The sequence below is a fragment of the Paramormyrops kingsleyae genome, chromosome 25, assembly GCF_048594095.1.
Source record: "Paramormyrops kingsleyae isolate MSU_618 chromosome 25, PKINGS_0.4, whole genome shotgun sequence".
In the NCBI taxonomy this organism is placed as follows: Eukaryota; Metazoa; Chordata; class Actinopteri; order Osteoglossiformes; family Mormyridae; genus Paramormyrops; species Paramormyrops kingsleyae.
In genome coordinates this window covers 33,231,737-33,252,711 of record NC_132821.1, presented here as the reverse complement: position 1 = coordinate 33,252,711, position 20,975 = coordinate 33,231,737, and the positions used below count along the sequence as shown (strand labels likewise).

At 45.0% G+C, this 20,975-nt stretch overlaps 2 protein-coding genes across 6 annotated transcripts in view; both read left to right on the top strand.

Moving 5' to 3' along the window:
* LOC111855391 (polycomb group RING finger protein 3-like) overlaps positions 1-309 on the top strand; it is a 37,752-nt gene extending 37,443 nt beyond the window's left edge. For all 4 annotated transcript variants that reach the window (XM_072707140.1, XM_023834350.2, XM_072707139.1 and 1 more), the window contains one exon: positions 239-309. In XM_072707140.1, the coding sequence (XP_072563241.1) occupies positions 239-286 (48 nt within the window). In that variant the 3' untranslated portion in view covers positions 287-309. The remainder of the gene's footprint in view (positions 1-238) is intronic.
* Positions 300-18,028, top strand: LOC111855386 (ependymin-like). 2 transcript variants are annotated; one of them, XM_072707141.1, is made up of 6 exons: positions 300-4,335; positions 5,848-5,947; positions 15,618-15,752; positions 15,856-16,039; positions 16,474-16,561; positions 17,618-18,028. In XM_072707141.1, exons 2-6 carry the CDS (start codon positions 5,888-5,890, stop codon positions 17,691-17,693), a joined length of 543 nt encoding a protein of 180 aa, XP_072563242.1. In that variant the 5' UTR covers positions 300-4,335; positions 5,848-5,887; the 3' UTR covers positions 17,694-18,028. The 2 variants fall into 2 exon arrangements, with proteins under 2 accessions (XP_072563242.1, XP_023690114.2); XM_023834346.2 differs by lacking the exons at positions 300-4,335; positions 5,848-5,947 and adding exons at positions 14,515-14,800; positions 15,421-15,455.
* The last annotated feature ends 2,947 nt before the right edge of the window (positions 18,029-20,975 follow it).

The window sequence follows — 20,975 nt, the reverse complement described above, 5'->3', positions numbered from 1 at the left end:
ACAGGAGAAAAACTGAATCTGTTTATTTCAGACTCCACAGACAGATGGTCATATAGAATATTAGGGGGAAAACCCCTATATGATGTGCGTATGCGTGTGTATATGTGTGTAGTGATTGTACCCTGCTGGGAACTACGTGCTTATGCCTTGTTACCAAACTAATGCGATCATGTGACTCGTGTGACCTTTGCCTTCCTTTCTCATCCGTGTCTCTTCTCATTCTGTACTGTTTTTGCAGAAATCCCCGCTTCTGCTCCATTACAGACCTAAGATGGACCTCCTGTAGGATGCCCGGGGGGGGGGGGGGGGGCGCTTCTTACGCCTGGACTGTGCTGTTTATGCAGAGACTGTCATTCTCGCCCCCCTGCATCTGACGCACCAGTGAGGTGAAAACTAACGGCACTGAAAACTCGCCCAACCCCCCCCACCCGATCTGTCTGCCTCACCTGGGGTGACTGTGCCCGTGACTGGACCGTGACTGGACCACTCACACATAACGCACAGTTACAGGCCACCCAACGACATGAAGTATGTATTTATTCTCTCTGCACCGATGAGAGAATGGGGAGAGCCATTCAAAAACCTCCAGGAACCCTGTTTACACGTGATCACGAAGTAGTCACATGATCAAGCCCCGCTGAGCGGTCACATGATCAAGCCCCGCTGAGCGGTCACATGATCATCCCCGCTGAGCGGTCACATGATCAAGCCCCGCTGGGCGGTCACATGATCAAGCCCCGCTGAGCGGTCACATGATCATCCGGCGGTCACATGATCAAGCCCCGCACATGAGCGATCCCTGCCACTCCCCTCTCCTCCCAGCTGCCCCCGCCCTGATGGGGTGTGGTCACATGGGGATGTGCCACATGGCCAGCTCGCCGTTCTCATTCACATCACCATAAGGTGCACATCTTCCATAGTTTCGTTCCAAGCACATCTTCCAAGCGCATCTTCCAAGCGTCTCTTTTGTCTAATTCATTGTCTGATCTCAACTGGGCAAATTATTTTTGGTGTGGTTTTGGTCAGTGGGTATGTATAAAGTCACTATGAGAGTTTCTTAAATTTTATAATGCTATAAATAGTCCTTAAAATGCTATAACTGGTCACTGCATAAAAGAAATTCTTAACAATAAATAAGAAATTACTAATTAAAAAATGATCACAAGTCAGAGTATGCCACAGCTCTTTACAGCATATGCCTGTGGACTGATAGCGTATACAGATAAAGGGGCAGTTCCCAGAATCCTCCGGTGCGAAGGTGATGATGTTGTTCTGCCGTCTCTCTGCCATTTCACTGCCGTCGTGGGTCAAATGTGTGGCGAGGGTTTTGGCCACAACGGCCGCCTTTCTTCAGCCACCAGAGACGGATATGATGTTTACTGACAGCTTAGAGCAGAAATCTGGCTGAAGCGTGTAGCAGTCAGCAGCCGTGGAAAGCCGGGGGCTGTTCGTGCTGTGCAGGGCCGACGCAGAGGCACTCAGCCTGGCCCCCTCTTCCCGTTTAAGGCCTCTCTGTTGCCCACCTCCCATGCAGAGCTCAGGGTCTCCTCTAGTGATGTTCTGGACCCGAGACTCGGTCCACTGTCACTCAAAAATGTCAGTGCTGAACTAACGACTCCAGAGGGACCTGAAGATTGTGAGAATCACCATCCACTCAATGTAACCTTATTTAGGAAGTGGTTTTAAATGTCTCTATTCTAGGGTGCTTGGCAAAAGATTAACATGAAATACTCACAGCACCACAAGAGTATGCAGTGTTTCTTTGAGCAAGGCTGCTTCACCTCACAGGATTCTGCTATGTTTTTTCTAGAAAAACGTATAATATTGACCAAAGGGAATTGTATATTTTTGTCTGAAGTTGAAAAATGTTAAATATCCATATTTAATTTAATTAGCTACTTCTATTAGAATGAAAAGTTAGTTTTTCCCCTACTATAGAATAGGAAATACAACAGAACATTAGCCTGAGTCCAAACTGTGAATGACCCAGTTACAGAGTTTCTATTGGCTAATTAGATGATAATAATATTTAATTATCTATCTCTTTGTCTTCTGGTTTGTTTGATGTTTGATGATGTGTGTGTGTGTGTGTGTGTGAGAGAGAGAGAGAGAGAGCCGGTGTACCTTACCGTATGGGGACACAATGTCCCCACAACGTGATGAATACCTGTTTTTTTCCCTTAAGTGAAAATAAGGGAAAACTCAATTTAATAAAAATCTGTGACTGCAATGAAAAAACTAAACATGCAAAAACTCTTGTATTTTGCTTGGTTACTTATGGTTATAGTTAGGGCTGGGTGGGTGTTACGGTTGTCATAGTTACTTATGGTCATGGTTAGGGCTGGGTGGGTGTTACGGTTGTCATAGTTAGCGTTAGCATTTTTCTCATAGAAATGAATGAACAGAAAGTGTGTGTGTGTGTGCGTGTGTGTGTGTGTGTGTTTGCCTGTTTCCCCTCTTTCAGTTCGCATTTCTTCTCATCCATTACTTTTTTTTTTTTGCATCCCCTCGCACGTACCAGCAAGGGGAGCTGGAAGTTATCGTCTCACTAATATCCTGAGAAATCCACTCGCTGGTAATATGTCACGAGTCAGACAGACTGCTACCTCTTCTGTGTATTGTCACCCTGTAGGTCTGCCCGTCCAATCCACCACGACTGGGAGACTTCCGATCTCAAACTCATGATGGTGCAAACTGCATGCGTACGTTCCCACCCTTTGGTGACCTTCGTGTGGAACACCTCTCTAGTCTGCATCGTCTCCTGTAAATGGACAGCTTTCCTGCTATGTGCTGAGCTTCTGAGATGGAGAATCCAGTGAGGCCCTTTCTAGCCGTTTAGTCTCACAGAAGCCAAGATATCATCCAGCAGGTGAAAGGTGTAGAAATAGGCAAGGTTTTGGTTTCGTCCTCTTATTTTTCAGAGGTGACCTTTGTATTTACGATAGCCGTATCATTTGTTTGTGCTTTAAAGAGATATAGTGAATGTGTCTCAAGAGGTGACATCATTAAATAAAGTAAATATGTTTTTTAGTATATATACATATATATATATATATATATTTTGTAAATCCTCTGTTAAACCTGTTAAAGAACACGAGTGTAAAATCTATAGTCGAACTTTGGGTCAGATTTTGTGGTAAAACTTAGCCAGCGCTTGGCAGCTCCATTTTATCGCTAAAGTTTTCAACGGTGCTAATGTTTGGCCTGCGTAACTGGCGCAGGACGTCTCCGGTGAGACCTAGCCGTCGAGGGTGCGGACGCCTCTCCTCACCCTCCAGGCCTTTTGTGCGGAAGCCACGTCCGTCCTTCGGCAAGTTGCATCTATCAGAGCTTTTCCTTAAATCTTTGCGGTTTTGAATGGAGACTCCATCTCTCCGGAACCTGGAACCAACAATTATGACACAGGAATAGGGGGGTCTGTTATTCGCTTCTTCGGAAACTCGTTTCAACTCGTGTTTTTTTTAAAAGGGGGCTCTGTCCTTCCTTTGTGAATTTTTATATACCTCTGTCCTGTCAGCGGCTTATTGTGTGTGGCGTTGCCTTCACTTTACGGAACAGCTACTGGTGCAATTTACTGTGGATTAAACAATGTACAATATGTATGGAATGACGTCACTCGTCATACCAAGGACTTGTTTAACGTATGGGGGCACCATGAGTTGCTCCATGCAGATGTTCACTAGTCCCTTGTAATAAACCACATCTGTCCTTCTCTGGAAGAGAGCTGCGGTTCTCCTATTGGTCAGTTCTCTTGGGTTTCGCTACCGTAGTTGTCTATGTTGCCATATTTGGTATTCTTGTAAGCTGTAAAATTAGCTACTGGGGGATCTTGGCCAATCAGGTTATCTGAGGATGTTGTGTTTGACCTTTATATGGTCCCAATTGTGTCACGGTGCTTCTGAGAAGATCTGAGTACACAGACTTCTGCTGTTCCGCTGGTGCTACATTTTTGGCAGATTTGGACACATCAAACCAGCATTGCTTTCGGTATTTTAGGGTTCACTGTTTCTGGCCTGGAGAACTTTGACGCCTTGCGCTCAGTGGAAGGCGACACGGTTCATGGGCCGTGAAGAGCCGGCGCAGAAGGCGCTCTGACAGAATAACCAAACAGCTATCAGCCAGGCAGGGAAGCTTTAACACATCACGAGCTCTCACTGCTGCAGGTGTCAGTGCAAGGTGCAGAGGCCAATATCGGCCATGACAGACTCCCACAGCCCAGCCCGCTATCAACCAAAAGGGTAGTGACTGGTTAGTCTGGATGCTGTACGGTCTGACTAGTGCCCCAGCAGTGTGAACATAAGGTTGCTCCTTCATCCCTCTTCAAAGAGCTCATCGGTATGTGTGTACTCAATTAATGGTTCACCTTTGTAATATTATGGGTTTTCAGGTTTATTTTTGTATTCGGAGGATTTAAAGCTTTGCGTTTGGGGTCAATTTGACCCCAGGGTAGGTGTGAGAGTTAATCATCGATAGGAACAAGGATCAGTTACACTACATTCTGCCTGCCTTGAAATAGGCTCACATTGGGCATATTTTTCTTGTTTTTGTTTAACGGTTCTGAAATTTTATTCAAGTAAATGTCTCGTTCTGCAAACTTTTAAAATCTGCGCATAAAGTCAGAAGAGCACTGCTGCTTCGTACGTCTTGCAAGGAAGAAATGTGCAATATTCACTTCTCAGAGGGTTCAAAGTTGAGACCAAGATGTTGTTGTTGTTTTTTTCTTGTTGTTTTTCCTCAGGTTACAATTAGCCGCCTTAGTCCTCTGTTGTACAGGCGACCGGGAGAATGAGATCACACTAATGCAGTCATGTATGAAATGGTCGATTTTTCTCTCCTCTTCTTCTTCCCTGTCAAATTGTGTTGTGATGAGATTAATATTAAAATTGGGCACTTATTCCAGTGGTCCTATTATTGTTTACTTTTCTATTGTGATTATTTATTGCACAAATGTTTTCATTACCGTGGAAAAAGATGGGGTTGAGTTTTATTATTTTTTTCTCCTGAATATTACTAAGAAAATGTTCTGTTGAGGAGTAAGAGGGTGTCTTTCATCAATAAATAAATGCCTTTTAAATAGCCATTTCTCTGTGACTTTTTTTATTTAATATGATAATCCAACTATGATGACCAGAAGTTGAGATATATGTATTTAATCCATTTATTTACTTTGTTTTTGATGTGTTTACATAAGACCATTGACAAAGGTGTGGCAGTGCCATGTCACGGTGGTTGGCACGGTTCCCTCACACCTCTGGCACCAGGGACTGAGTCTCCCCCGTGGCTCCATGTGTGTGGAGTTTGCATGTTCTCCCCGTGTCGCTGTGGGGTCTCTTCTGGGTTCCTCCAGTGTCCCCCCACAGTCCAAAAACATGCTGAGGTGAATTGGAGCTGCCAAACTGCCAGTATATGTGACTGGTGTGTGTGTCCAGTGAAGGGTTGCTGCCCCATCTTAAGTTACCCCCTGTCTTGAACCCATAGCTTCCAGGATTGGCTCTGGACCCCACATGACCAACAGTTTACCTGTGAGAGCCACACGTTTTAGCTCATTTTGCCACCTCGTGCACCTGAACCGAAACCTCACCCCTCAGCAGACCCCACCCTTGTCGATGGCAGACTTGTATCAGCAGCCAGGGTAGCATGTATGAACCCGTACCTTTTGTCTTATGTAGACTAAATAAGATTTAATGCCAGTATTATAACTCCCATGTGTTTGTTTCCCAGCCTCTGCTACAGACTGGCTGTCACCCTGTATTGGATGCGCTGTTATATAGGATGGAGAGTTTTTTTATATCTTTTCCCAGCATTTCATCCAACCCCCCAATGATTTCATAATTTCTAATTCCACAGCAGGCTGTGCCTCTCGCTTCAGCATAACCCACCTAGATGCATGCCGTGTCACTTCCTGTCGCTGATTCGCACCCGGCGCGGACCGCGTGATATCGCTCAGGTGAGATGGCTTTTGTTCTTCTTTCGCCTCCCACCCATTTTCCAAAACCGGCAAAGCAAATGCCGCACGGTTCAGTGTTTACTCAGGGGCTCCACAAATTAACAGGGCTTGAAGGATTTACCGCGGTTATCACTCACTGAGGGACCGAGCGGATTTCACGTCTCTCTCCGCAAATGTTAGAGGAAAGGCATCAGTTGCTGCAAACAGGAAATGTAATTAAGACTATGGTCATGTCTAATCGAATAATGTAGGTAATTAGCCACCCAAGAAGAATTATCATTAAAGTTATTTGTTACTTTAATTAAATATTTGCACCACTTCAAAGCCAGCATTGATTTTTCTCGAGCTCAGCCAGTTTATGACGGCAAAAGGGACTTTCAGGGAGTGTTTGTCAGCATCTATGACTGAAGTTTTATATTTAAACATTTAAAGTCTTGAAAAATACCTTCACAAGGAATTTTTCCATTTCTAGAAAAATATATGAATGCGCAGCTCATATCTAATAAAGATGCCCTCAGTAACCTGCTGTGGCCGTAGCGTTTAGTCCAGGCCCTCGGTGGACTCTGCAGTCCTCACTGAGGAGTGTGAGAAGCCCGTCGTTTGTGCTGAATCGATGCTGCTGTTTGGAAGATGCCTGCGGTCTCCAGCCATGGTGAAGATCTTTAGCGGCAAATTGTGACACAAGCCAATATTAAGGAGCTGCCTGGGGAGATTCATTGGGAGATACGTGACTGATTGCATTTGAAGGTTGAAGGTTTGTACAGAAATGTGACATTTACCAATCGCACATATACTAATAACATGGCTGCAGAGAAAAGATTCACGTGAAAGAGAGCAGAGAGACCGGAGCATCTGTTTGTATTTTAGGGAAATACGCGGGTGTAGAGTTCATTAAGGATGGATGGATGGATGGATGGATGGAGTTTTTCTAAATTTGAACTGACCCCAGCTCCTTCCTTCCCTAAATCTAACTATTGTGGCAGCGTGAAATATTAACATTGTTTCAGTCCCTTCGGATCACGCGTTCAGGCATGAACAGCTTCTCTCTATCCAAATGCAGCCAGGCTTTAATGTCCCTGTTGGTAAAACGTACCGGTCAGCCGACGCAAAACTAAATTACAGGAATTTTATGAGGAAGAGGCAGCCCAGCGGACGACATCGTTAAAGGCACCGTCTTTCAGCAGGGCCCCGTTATCGCGGCGTCGGGGGGGCTGTTCTGTGGGGGTTAACAGCGGAAACATGAGGCCGTATTGTGTAATTAATGCAGTTAAATGGTGGTTCTGTATTGTGCCTCCTGTGGGTTAAATAAAGGAACTGAACAGATGGACATGTGAGCTAAATGAGTTTAATTGGACTGAATTGGGGAGGTTTTATTTTTTTTGGTGAACGTATATATAGTGAAAAGATTGGAAGTTCCCTGAATGGATAAGACTCCTGTTTACTAAAGTATATGGCTGGTCAGCACTCCCAGTGAATTATGGGTAATGGGTGTGTCTCCTTCTTGCATAAGCCTCCTGTCATCTCAGTAATGAAAGGCAGGCCCAGCAACATGGTCAACAGTTTGTGTCATCGTTTGATTGGGTAAGGGGAGAAACCCATAAGGAGCTGTTTGATTGGGTAAGGGGAGAAACCTGTAAGGAACTGTTTGATTGGGTAAGGGGAGAAACCCGTAAGGAGCTGTTTGATTGGGTAAGGGGAGAAACCCTTAAGGAGCTGTTTGATTGGGTAAGGGGAGAAACCCGTAAGGAGCTGTTTGATTGGGTAAGGGGAGAAACCCTTAAGGAGCTGTTTGATTGGGTAAGGGGAGAAACCCGTAAGGAGCTGTTTGATTGGGTAAGGGGAGAAACCCATAAGGAGCTGTTTGATTGGGTAAGGGGAGAAACCTGTAAGGAGCTGTTTGATTGGGTATGGGGAGAAATCCGTAAGGAGCTGTTTGATTGGGTAAGGGGAGAAACCTGTAAGGAGCTGTTTGATTGGGCAAGGGGAGAAACCCGTAAGAAGCTGTTTGATTGGGTAAGGGGAGAAACCTGTAAGGAGCTGTTTGATTGGGCAAGGGGAGAAACCGGTAAGGAGCTGTTTGATTGAAAAAAATATCATGTTCTTGTCATTATTCTGTGAAAACAATGCCCAAAAAGTCCCAAAACCCTATTAGTAGCTTTCTCAGCTAATAATAGCTGACAATTAGCTTACAATTTTGCTTATTTTACAGCTGTAGATCTTACTGGAGCAAATAAGATTATTTTGCTTAAGGGGATTACAACGTAGCTGCTGGGAGATGAACGGAATTCTCCCCTTATCCCCCCGTCTTCTTACTGTACCTTAACGTCGCTGTTTATCTGTTGCCACCTTTTGGTACCTTAACGTTGCTGTTGCCACCTTTTGTCTTTCAGTATTCAGCCTGGAGTGCTGTGTCCACAATTTGGCGTTTCCAAGTACCAAGCGCTCAGGTTAATGGCTTCTAGACTCCAGCTGTGTACTGATGCAAAATAACTCCTCCCCATCGCGGTGTTAGCCAACTGGATTGCTTTTCACTGGGCAGTAATATAGTGTGGGCATTTGAGGAGGTTTACTTAAATCAGCCAATTATGGGATGGGTATTGATGCTGTTGCCTGGCAGACTTTACTGTGGGCGTCAAAGTGTCTTCGCTTCTATGCTACAATCACCTGTCTATTCCCAGAATGCCTTGCTGCCCATATGCCCTTAAGTGTCTTATTATTACTCCGCTAGTGCAGAACACTGTGTAATTCCAGTCCTGGCAGGCTGCAAATATGACATTCTCTCTCTATTGCCTCTCCATCCCTATTTTATGTATGGGCAAAGTCATAGATCATTGATAGAAACTCCATATCTGTAGAGAGAGTGAGATAGAGAGAGGGAGTGAAGGTAATTAACAGAAGTATATCACCCAGGTAGTCAGAGGAGCCTTTAAATTCAGCCTTCAGTCACTGCTTCGCTGTTTATTTCCTTTCAGCCGTTCCTGACTTTTCTGCATTTTCAGTTGGCTGAGATGAAAGGGAAGGTGCCGGAAAAAATAAATGGATTTGAATGTCTTCAAAGCTTTTGATGTCTCAAATTCGATGGTCACGGTTGTGCAGTGGTTAGTGTTGTGGCGTCATGCATCCAGGGTTGTGGGGTTTCTGTAAATTGCCCATATAGTGTGTGTCCAGTGACAGACTGGCATCCCAGCCAGGGTGAACCCCAGCCGGTGCCCTGTGATGGACTGGCATCCCAGTCAGGGTGAACCCCAGCCGGTGTCCTGTGATGGACTGGCATCCCAGTCAGGGTGCACCCCCACCTTATGCCCTAGGCTGCCTAGGTAATTGGATGGCAGCTGGGGTGTGAAATTTGTTCTTAATTTTAGTGGCTGGGCCCGTCAGTCCAATAGGCCAGTGTTTCCCAATCCAGTCCTCCAGGGCCCACAGACACTCCAGCCCCCAACTGGGAGGGAGCAAACTGGGAGGGACTGTCTGTGGGTCACCACAGGCCGGGAGCTGGGAGGGAGCAAAAACATGGACTGTCTGTGGGTCCCCAAAGGCCGGGAGCTGGGAGGGAGCAAAAACGTGGACTGTCTGTGGGTCCCCACAGGCCGGGAGCCGGGAGGGAGCAAAAACGTGGACTGTCTGTGGGTCCCCACAGGCCGGGAGCTGGGAGGGAGCAAAAACATGGACTGTCTGTGGGTCCCCAAGGAACAGATTGGGAAACGCTGCTTTAGGTGATATAGGCGGCAAACCGCACACCATTCAAGTGAAAATGGGCATTCCGGTTACACCACATGGGTTATGTCTGGCCCTGTTTAACAGTTCTTATTTACAAACTAATGAATGCAATTCACACACTGATTAATGCGCTAACTTAGAATGAGGCAGCTCAGTGCACATACATCAGAGGAGGCCTATGCTTAACTTTCACCGTGTGGAAATTGTGACTGGGGAGGCTATGAGTAATGAGGTGATTTGTCCAATTTTTGGAGATTAAGGAAGGAATGAGACTTTATTTGTGGTGATGAGCTTCAAAATTCAAATGGGAGATAGCGCTTCACAAAGGTGAACCAGCTAGAGAACACAGGGCTGACTTTGGAGCTCACAGAAAGGGAGTAAGACCAAGCTGGCACCTCAAAAGTGCGGAATACGGAAGTAGGCCTGCTGAGAGGGAACAGAAGGGGAGTGGAATATGGAAGTAGGCCTGCTGAGAAGGAACAGAAGGGGAGCGGAATACGGAAGTAGGCCTGCTGAGAGGGAACAGAAGGGGAGCGGAATACGGAAGTAGGCCTCCTGACAGGGAACAGAAGGGGAGCAGAATACAGAAGTAGGCCTGCTAAGAGTGTCACCTGAATTTACCCCCCAGAGATCCAAGCTTTCTACCATCCTTACAGTGTTATTCAGTTGCAAATATTATACTGTTTACAGCATATGGTGAATCAATTATTTACATTTCACTCTCACGTATCCCCAATCTACAAGCCACCTGTTGATTAGGATAGCAGGACAGCCGTATTGAAGTTGTTTATCCTGAAATCGAAATGAAAGGAATCCAGATTTCTTCTCTTATTTATTCAAATGGGCATCACTTGGACAAAGGCTTTTAACAATGGTAAATGGAAACCATTAATCAACATCAGCAAATCAAAGAGGAAAACTAGCCGAACAAACAACAAGCAGCATTATGCTCCCTTCTAGGATCAGTGGTTTATCTGATTATCACCAGTTGCACACTTAACCAGGGCCTGAACAAACACAGCAGGATGCTGTCCAGGTTTATATTAGGGAACAGAGCTTCACACGTATCCAGATCCATTCGTACATCTGAGCAAACTCTTGATCGCTTGGTGGTTTCTTTCAGAGGACGTGGGCTACTGTTGCCACCATCTGGTGGATGGATGAAAAGTCTACACATCCACACTGAAATTTCAAGACATCTGATTGGTTGGTCCCACCTCCTCTACAATCTGATTGGTTATATCTCTGACCTAATCATTTTTCATTCTGCCCTCAGAACATTTTTCTATAGGTTAAACTCCCACGAGCGGCAAATTCAGGCACCCCCTTTCACGTAATGAGAATGTCCACCCATTTATCAATTTAAGTTTTAAATCCTGCTCCATCAGAAGGACCCAAACCAGTACAGGGAGGCATAAAGCAAGGTAGATCTTCAAAAGGATGCCCGTGCATTGGAGGGGTCTGACGTGCAAACAACCACAAACAGAATGACACATTGAGCTTTTTGTGTAAATCAGATTTCCAGACCGTGGGAGAGTACCGGAATACCAGTGTAAACACTGGCAGAATCTTTGACCAGACAACATCACTGACTTAGCGCCCGTCCTCCTAGTGAAAGTGTTGATTGTAGCTTTCCGCAAAAAGTCATGGTTTAACCTACTGATCCAAGGAGAGGATTGGCTGGATTGAGGCACCGCTTTCCTGTGTGACTGCAGGTCACAGATAAACGGAGACAGCAGGTCGCGATCACACTCGCTGACACATCAACGCCGTCCGCCGGGGTCACTCTGCCAAACGCTCCCCTGGACAGTGAGCGAGTCCCTGCGCTCCTCTATGTTTATCCAAGCCGTCGGCTTCAACCTTTTTCTTGGCAGAAGTCACCTCCCTCCCTTATCAGACCGCACCTGATACAGGGGGGGGGGGGGGGGGAACACACCGGCGCTGCAAACAGGTTGCGAAAGCTGCCCCTCTCCACTGATTGAGACGCACGGTGGCCATCTGTGTATGAATGTGATGCCTGGAATAGTTCATATCCAACGTGACGGCTTTATTTATTCTCATCGATTGAATATCTTTAGTTATCCAGAGTGGGGAAGAATTTATATCCTTATATCTGGGGGTGGGACTTAAGCCTAAATAAGGGAAGAGCATAGATAGATGGATGGATGGATGGATGGATGGATGGAAAGCCTGCACATCCATACTGAAAATTCAAACTTTTGCTGCAATGAACACAAACCACAGCAGACATTTTTATCTTTAATAACAAAGATGACTTGGGAAGAATATTAAACATAAAAACCTCCAGTTCCTCACTTATATGAAATACGCACGGCCTTTACAATGGGAGTTATAGCTGTGCTCTGATTGAAGCGCTTAAACTGAAAATCACTTAAAAAGGTCATTTTCCTCACCTAGCAGATGCTGAAGTGGTTCTGATTAGCCGTAAATAAAGTCAGCTGTTCCTGCTGGATTATCCTGAAGGATTCTTGGACGAATGGTGCTGGGATAATCAGAGTCTGGGATAGAGATGCTGCAAAATCGTTGGGATCTTATTGTTGAAAGGTAGAAATCCGGAGAGGGGTGTGAATGAAGACGTTCAGTATATGCTGAAATAGCTTTAGAATGAAGACGTTCAGTATATGCTGAAATAGCTTTAGAATGAAGACGTTCAGTGTATGCTGAAATAGCTTTAGAATGAAGACGTTCAGTATATGCTGAAATAGCTTTAGAATGAAGACGTTCAGTGTATGCTGAAATAGCTTTAGAATGAAGACGTTCAGTATATTCTGAAATAGCTTTAGAATGAAGACGTTCAGTATTCAGAGATGCCTACCTGCGTGTCTTTGGACTGTGGGAGGAAGCTCACACGACATGGACAGAACATGCAAACTACACGCGTTGTGTAGGTTTTATCCCACAAAACAAAGACCTGTGACCTCCCTTGGTTGCTGATCTATTATCATCTCGCTATCGATTTCCGGCACATCACCACTGATTAACATGAGCATGATGGTCGCCTTAACAAGCAAATAAGATTAACTACAACATCAGCTGTCAGCTGCACAAAAGAATTTGCACCGCAGCCCGGAAGTCAGGCTTTGCTTTCCACATGATATCCCAGCATGCAGCAGGTGAAGCCAGTAGTGAATTTCCCACGTTATACTTGGATCATTAAGCACTTTTGTGCCCTTCCTCCATTAAGAAAGTACCACCTGTGATATTAAACCTCTGTGTGTCAAGCATGCTTTACCATACGGGACTGGTAGAGGGTCACCTTGACTCAAAAATCATCAAATACAGTTCAATACAGGGAAAGACAAGTATTACATAAGATATCGAACACAAATGTCACCGAAACCAACCATCACTGTGCCAGATAAGTACTATGTCATGTTAGATCAGTATCTAATCATTCAATAGTCCGGCACTGTATCCAATGGTAAAACTAAGCATTTTTCCAACAGCTAAAAGGTGCATCCATTGCATAAGGTAATTTGCGCAACAAGTAGAACTTAATGTTATTCAAATCAAATGTTCGGCAGCTAAGTGATTGATTGTGTGCTGGTTGCGTTTCTATGGGGGCGAAGTGGGTGGGAGCCCATTGTGAAGGAGCCCATCCAGCTGACTCCAAGCCGCATTGTACCGCAACATCAAATATTTGCCAGAGGCTTGATATAATCCATCAGTCACAATCTGGCTTCAGTTGTCATCACCTGCTGGTGTTATATTTTGTGAGATTAATTTGGCTGCTGTGAAGCGTGAGCCAGTGTGAAGCACAGGAGTCAACAGGTGCTAAGAGCTCAGCTTCCGGCTCTCTGCACGTGTCACGTCCATCCACACCCTCTCTATTCTCTAACTGTGTTGTTTCAACAAGTTGCGGAACCGGGAACAATTTACGAGACCCTCGGAGAGATTTACGAGACCCCCGGAGAGATTTCTGCGCTTGACGGTGTCAAGTCTATCGGTTATCCAGTTACCTATAAGTTTCCGGGCAGAATATCATCTTCAACCTAAAGTACCAGCAAGCTGTGAAATATCGGAAAATGCAGGAGGTAGATATAGAATGAATATTACTACCTCTCTGAAGGTTTCAGGCGAGGTCAACTAGCAGCATGTAGAAAGCATAAAGAAGGTGGTCATTGAAGTCAATGTTCAATATACAGCCATCTGTTCATCCGGTACAGCAGTACCTCCGAACCCGGTCCACGGGGACCCACAGACGGTCCAGATTTTTGCTCTCTCCGTGCTTCCTGCCAGCTCCAAAGTCAGCCCTGTGTTCCCTATCTGGTTCTCTTGTACACGCAGAGGACCGGCTGTGGGTCCCCGCGGACCGGACTGGTAAACGCTGCAGTATAGGGTCACAGAGAAACTGGAGTCTGTACCACCAAGCACAGCTGCCTTGGATTTTTTTTCTAATGTTAACATGTGATTAGCGATCATTCAAAGGTACATTCATCATCTTGTGTTTCAGTCTCTCAGTGACGTGCTGCCCACCTTCATCTTACCTTTCCACGTTTCGCAAGCACGGTCCTGATAACAGCCATTGGCTCCATTATGAGGGTGACCTTGAGTCTTACTTAAATGGCCGTCATTATCTTCATATTTCTAACAAAGAGAAATGTTGTTTAAACTCAAACAGCACATGACTTTTAACGAAAGCTTGACTTTTGGACTGCGTTTGACAAAGGGGGGGGGGGTATATTGCACAAGACAAATGAAGGAATGATTATGTCATATATTGGCTGGTTAGTGTGTGTGTACATATATATGTAAGGAATAATTGACGAAGGGCCGTTGAATTATTAGAAAAATAATGCACACCCGAGGTGGTGATGCGGCCACGAAGCGCAGTGATATGGAACTGTAATGCGGTCAAGAGAGCTGCCTAGAACTACGTTCACCGTGCGTTTCCCTGAAAATAATTGCACACCTCAGAACGTTCGGCAGCCAATCAGATTCAAGCATTCAACGGTCCCATAGTATAAATATATGCTCATCTAGCAGAGGTAGTAACTGGACAGAGCTGGACTTTAGCAGCATTTAAATATTTACTGCGTAACAAGATGAAGGTTCTCCTTACGATCTCAATCTCCCTTTTCCTGGCTCTGAATGTCTTGGCTAAAGAACCTTGTCGTAAGACTAATTTTTATATTTATCTCTGCTTAAAAACATGGATTATTGGTGCATTTAGGCTTGAAGTAACTGTTCCATGAAATAGATTAGAGAAGTTATTTGTAAGTCTGGTTCTGGTAGACTGGAATGGGTAACTTTGCTCCAATTAAACCGATCATGGAGAGAGCAGGTTGTATTAAAGAATAATTCAAACCAGGACTGAAGTCTTCAGGTAGACTCACCAGGCTACGAGGACCGGAAACCAGTTAAGATTGTGTCACAAGGTTGAATTCTGTCATCGTTTTTAGGAACTGTAACCTAAAAAAAAATAGCTTATCTGTATTCTAAAGTAATATCTTGTGTGTATTTTATTTAATGTGTTCCCTGTGGCTGCTGCATGAGAAGAGTCCATTGGATTCTGTTCCTGAGTTGGTGCTGATACAGTGCTGGGCAGATAAAATTTCTAGGGATGCAGATTTTGAGTTTTAGACCCTTAAGTTACTGAGCATTTTAGCTCTGAAGTCACTTTACTTGTTGCCCCAGTAATGTATTTCTGGAGACAGTTAAATGCTTAGATTAGCCTAAACCCAGCCTAGCCCTCTTCATGCTAACCCCAGCTGCTAAACCACCCTTTTCCCCAGAACCTCCGCCTCTCCTTCAAGGGACATTTTCTGCTGTGAGTATCTGTTCTTCATCCTAATCATAATTTCCATACTGGGTTTCGGTGAGTTTAGCTGCCCGTGTTAGAACCTGCTTCTTTTCCTATTGTTCAGTTACTTGAAGAAAAGCTTCTATGTGAGAAGCACCTCCACTGCTTACCTTGTTTTTACTTTTCCAGGTCATCAGCCAGGAAAACATGAACATCCTTGGATCATTCTCCAGTGATCTACCCGGCCGACGGTTCTACTTGAGGGAGGGGGTTTATGGAAACGGCTTAACCGTGTTTGAGGATGTTCTGATGCTCTTCTCTGAGGTTTGACTTCCACACATAGCTGCACAGTAACGTTCACAGGCGAACGGTCCAAGGTGCTGCTAGAGGAACCAGCCCACGGCAATGAACCCGTCTCTCTCCTCAGAAAGTCATGTATATGATCTCATACGCCAACTCCACCTGCGTCTCCCTGCCGCTCGAAGTGGACCTGCACCCTATGGAGCTCCCGCCCAAGGCCCAGTATGTGAATCAGGCGTACATCGGATCTTCTCTCCCTGGGGAAGGAGTGCTGGTGGACGTCTGGACTGGAACCCACCCGATGATCAAAGGTGGACCTGCTCTCTTTTCATCTTCTGTTACTGCTCAGGGTGCTGGCACCTGTGTCTGTGACTGTGTCTGTGTGTGTCTGTGTTGGTCTGTGTCTGTGTGTGTCTGTGTTGGTCTGTGTCTGTGTGTGTCTGTGTTGGTCTGTGTCTGTGTGTGTCTGTGTCTGTGTGTGTGTGTGTCACAGAAAGTAAGATGGGGGCGGGGGGGGGGGGGGGGGGCGAATACAGAATGTCCCACTGGAGCCAATGCAAGTCTCATTCTTCTTCTTCTTCTTCTTCTTCTTCTTATTATTATTATTATTATTATTATTATTATTATTATTATTATTATTATTATCAGCAAATTATATTTCTGTATGTGAATGATCTAAATCATGGTCACCGTTACATTACATTTAACTGGGCTGTAGTCATATGAGTGTGAATCTTCCCTCCAGGTCCATACTACATAACCACCACAAACACCGGATGCCTTCCTGTCAGCAGCGTATTCAGCATAAAACCAGTCGGCACTCTGGTAGCTGCGTAAGTGAGCCTGCGTGTCTGATTCTGTGTCATACCTTTTTAAATAGCTTTCAGGGTCCTTGAAGTATTTATCTACTGGTAATCTGGTTAGTCTTGGAAATATCCTCTAAAGACAAATTGATGTGTGTGTGTGTGTGAATTAGGTTTATATTACATTGTGGGGACCACAATAACTGTAACAGAATGTTTCTCGAATAACTGTGTCAGTGTAAAATGTCGCATTGCTGGGCCAGAGGGTTGGCGGTTCAGGATGTTGCGCGGTTGCAGTCTGCGTGAGTGTCATCATGAGGTTCAGGATGTTGCCCGGTTCCAGTCGTCGTGAGTGTCATCGTGCGGTTCAGGATGTTGCCCGGTTCCAGTCGTCGTGAGTGTCATCATGAGGTTCAGGATGTTGCGCGGTTGCAGTCGTCGTGAGTGTCATCATGAGGTTCAGGATGTTGCCCGGTTCCAGTCGTCGTGAGTGTCATCGTGCGGTTCAGGATGTTGCGCGGTTGCAGTCTGCGTGAGTGTCATCATGAGGTTCAGGATGTTGCGCGGTTGCAGTCGTCGTGAGTGTCATCATGAGGTTCAGGATGTTGCCCGGTTCCAGTCGTCGTGAGTGTCATCGTGCGGTTCAGGATGTTGCACAGTTGCAGTCTGCGTGAGTGTCATCTTGAGGTTCAGGATGTTGCGCGGTTCCAGTCATCGTGAGTGTCATCGTGCGGTTCAGGATGTTGCACGGTTGCAGACGGCATGAGTGTCATCTTGAGGTTCAGGATGTTGCACGGTTGCAGACGGCATGAGTGTCATCTTGAGGTTCAGGATGTTGCGCGGTTGCAGTCGTCGTGAGTGTCATCGTGCGGTTCAGGATGTTGCACGGTTGCAGTCGGCGTGAGTGTCATCGTGCGGTTCAGGATGTTGCACGGTTGCAGACGGCATGAGTGTCATCTTGAGGTTCAGGATGTTGCGCGGTTCCAGTCATCGTGAGTGTCATCGTGCGGTTCAGGATGTTGCACGGTTGCAGACGGCGTGAGTGACATCGTGCTGCATCCTGACCTCCTTTTCTTCCACCTCCAGTTACCTCGACTTCGTTTATGGAATCGAAGACCCCAATGTCTTCATCCCACCTTCATTTTGCAAGAAAGCCAATTAGGAGGAAGAACTGCTGGAAGACACATAACAAAACACATCACATAAATAAAACAAAAATAAAACAATGAAGATTAATATGCATTGATCTCCATAAGTGGGGACAGGCGTTGAACCCGCAACTTTGGGGTTTGAGGCCAGAATGTTACCCATCAATCCACTGCACAAACTTCTTTGTTTTGCTTTCTTAAATTGTAACAATTATATATAAGCAACCCCATGATTGATTTTGTTAGTATGCGAACATTACACTGTGTTTTGTGTGTTTCAGTGAGATATCATCGTGTCATGTTCCTGTAATCAATCAATAAATCTGTCTTTCTCAGTCAGTCTAAAACATTTCTGACAGTTTTTATTCAATATATCTATTACTCAGTAATATAATTGCATTGTACCATGGACAGATAGATAGACAGACACATTTATACGGTATAAAATACACTTAAACTGTAATACACAGTAACAATGCAGAGAATGTCATACGTTACGGCCTGGGATTCCAATGTGATGGTTCAGGAACATGCAGTATTGCATGATTCTTAAGTGTCTGATTTGTATTGTTTATGCAAAGAATCCATGCAGGACTGGACCATGAGGCAGACATTGTTTGAGTGACAGTTTTCAGCACCTGGATGCCGCAGTAGGAAGATGGTATAACTACAAATCATATTCTAATTAGTCTTGTGAAGTCAGATATGGAACATTCCTGTAATGGAAACATTCACAGATCACCTGCATGAAGAACAATTACCTGAGCCGGAAAAATGTGCAGTATTTAAAAGAAATGGTTTGGCTGGGATTTTGTGAGACTGCAGCTCGGTGTTTTTCCGTGGGGGGGTTTAGGCAGGTTTTCTTGTGTCTCACAAATGGGAGGAGCTCTGGACAGGCAGGTGGGGTCAGAGCCGTCAGACGGGGCCGGGCGACCCCCACACTCACCCACGCAGAATGAGACACAGCTTTGCGGCTTCAGCAGTGACAAGTGACTGTCATGTGACACCGAGGGTAATGTGCCCCCCCCCCCCCCGGGACACTTCCTGTCAGCCCAGCTGTGAAGCGAATGGGATATTTCACACAGAAGATCGTGTCACCCTGACATTAGATCGGACACACTGAATGGATGGCAGCCTGTCAGCCTCTACAAACTATGGGTGCTGTTTGTGCTGGACCTCCTCGAGCTAAGCGAAAGCCTTACTGCATTGATTTGCTCACAGTTAAAGCCCTGTCTTTAGCATCTTGTAATGTGGTTTTCGATGCTTCTTTTAACACCGACCCTATGAGCGGTTGGGGGGGGGGGGTCCCCCAAGCATTTGCTTGCCCCTATTTGTAGAGATTTCCTCCTATATTGCCTACAGCAGTGTTTCCCAACCCAGTCTTCGGGGACCCCAAATCCCCCCCCCCCCCCTACCTCCCCCCCCCACCCCCGCCAAGTCGGTCCACGTTTCTGGCCCCTCCCAGCTCGCTGCCAGATCATACGTGGATTGGCTGGGGTCCCCCAAGGGTCAGATTAAGAAACACTGGCCTACAGTTTGAGAGTGAGAATGTATAACTTACAACGGACTGGAATTCTGTCCAAGGTGTCCGCTGCCTTGTGCCTGTCCCTGGGATAAGCTGCAGGCTCTTCATGACCCTCTACAGGATAAACGGTTATGGAGTATAGATGGACGTCTGAGCTCAGATTCTCTTTGCTCTCATGCTTTCCATGCCTCCATTTAATAGATACAGCTTGTTTTCCATACGTTATAAAAAAAAATGCTTATTTTGTCATTTTTAATCCTCCCACCGAACAAAAACAAGGATATAATTCTGTTTGGTGGGCAGATCCGGCAGAGGAGCATTTCATTATAATGATCTGATTTGTTTTGGGGCTTTAATACAGTCTGTGTGCGAATAACGGTTCGGGGGCCGAGAGAGGAGCTTAATGCGCGCAGCCATTGAAGAAGGAGGTGCTGAATTGGTTTTGCTTATCTTGTGCAATAAATAGCAAACAGCAAGGTGTTCTGTGTTATAAAGGTAAAGACTAGAAATGCAGCCATAGATGTAGCAGTGATATGTCAGCACAGAAGAATGTCCATTACACTGTATTGTAAGCAGAGGTGGGTAATTCAGGTCCAGAGAGTAAAAGCCCAGACCAGGATTTTGTTTCAACCAACCAGTTGAGCATAAAGAGTCACAGTCACAGATTACTCAACTAACTGGTTGAAACAAAATCCCGGTCTGGACTTTTACTCTCTGGGCCTAAATTACCCAACTGTGATTATATAACATGCGTGTTACATTATGTTTTCCACAATCCTCACACAACCATGTACTACAGGATTGTTACATTGTACTATGTGCTTTTTTCTCCATGGTTCCCTGCATTTCTTCATCAAATAGCCATTTGATGCCTTCAAAGGCTTTAAGAATTATACACAAAACGTGGTATTTCCTGAAAGGTAAAACAAGCAGGGTCTGAATAACCAATGACGGCTGTTCGTCTTGCCTGCCAGGGTCTGAATAACCAATGACGGCTGGTCGTCTTGCCTGCCAGGACATCTACGATCCTAGGTGGATGTTTCCCAAAACCTGACACACCCATTTGTGTCGACACCATAACCACTCAGTCATATGGGCCGACGTGCGTGTGAGTATTAACTCAGAATGCAGCAGAGTATAAAATGTACTCTAAGCCTATTGTAAAACAATAATAATAATATCAGAATTATTGAGTTTTTGTGTGCTTTCCATTTTTTGGTGTGTTAACACTTATGGCAAAAAGTTTATTAAATAATTTATATTAAAAAATATATAATTTAATAATAATTATAAACAGGTGACTTTTTAAAATAAAAAAGGCATCAGAACAAATTATAATAAGGGTTTTAAAAAACCTCCAAGATAATAGTAAATTTGAATATTTAAAAAAAAAAAAACCCTTAGCCTTTAAATTTGAGTTGAGATTCATGCCTGATGGACATTGTTAGCTTTCTTTCTCACCCTATGTTACCGTCAGTAGCTAAGGACAGTCTCGTCCCCATGAGTCACGCAGAGGATGTGTCATATTATTATAGAGGAGAACTTATCACATGATTTGTTTCACACTCCACTGGTCGCCTGATTATTACACCAGAAATGGATGCTGCACAGTAGTTAGACCTTTTAGTAGGATCCTTTATAATGACCAATGTGGACTTCCTGCCGGCTCTCGAACAGCCGCCATCTTCTAAACCCAGCTGGTAGATGGATTTAGGCTAAACTGAGTTCAGTCTTTCACTTTCATTTACTTTCTTCTTATAGATTCTATATT

Bases quoted from the DNA above. Each gene is read 5' to 3' on its own strand.
- LOC111855386 (XM_023834346.2), top strand. From the start codon at position 14,731: ATGAAGGTTCTCCTTACGATCTCAATCTCCCTTTTCCTGGCTCTGAAT. The intron at 14,801-15,420 runs GTAAGACTAATT...CCTTTTCCCCAG, and splicing joins CTTGGCTAAAGAACCTTGTC to AACCTCCGCCTCTCCTTCAA. The intron at 16,562-17,617 runs GTAAGTGAGCCT...TTCCACCTCCAG, and splicing joins GTCGGCACTCTGGTAGCTGC to TTACCTCGACTTCGTTTATG.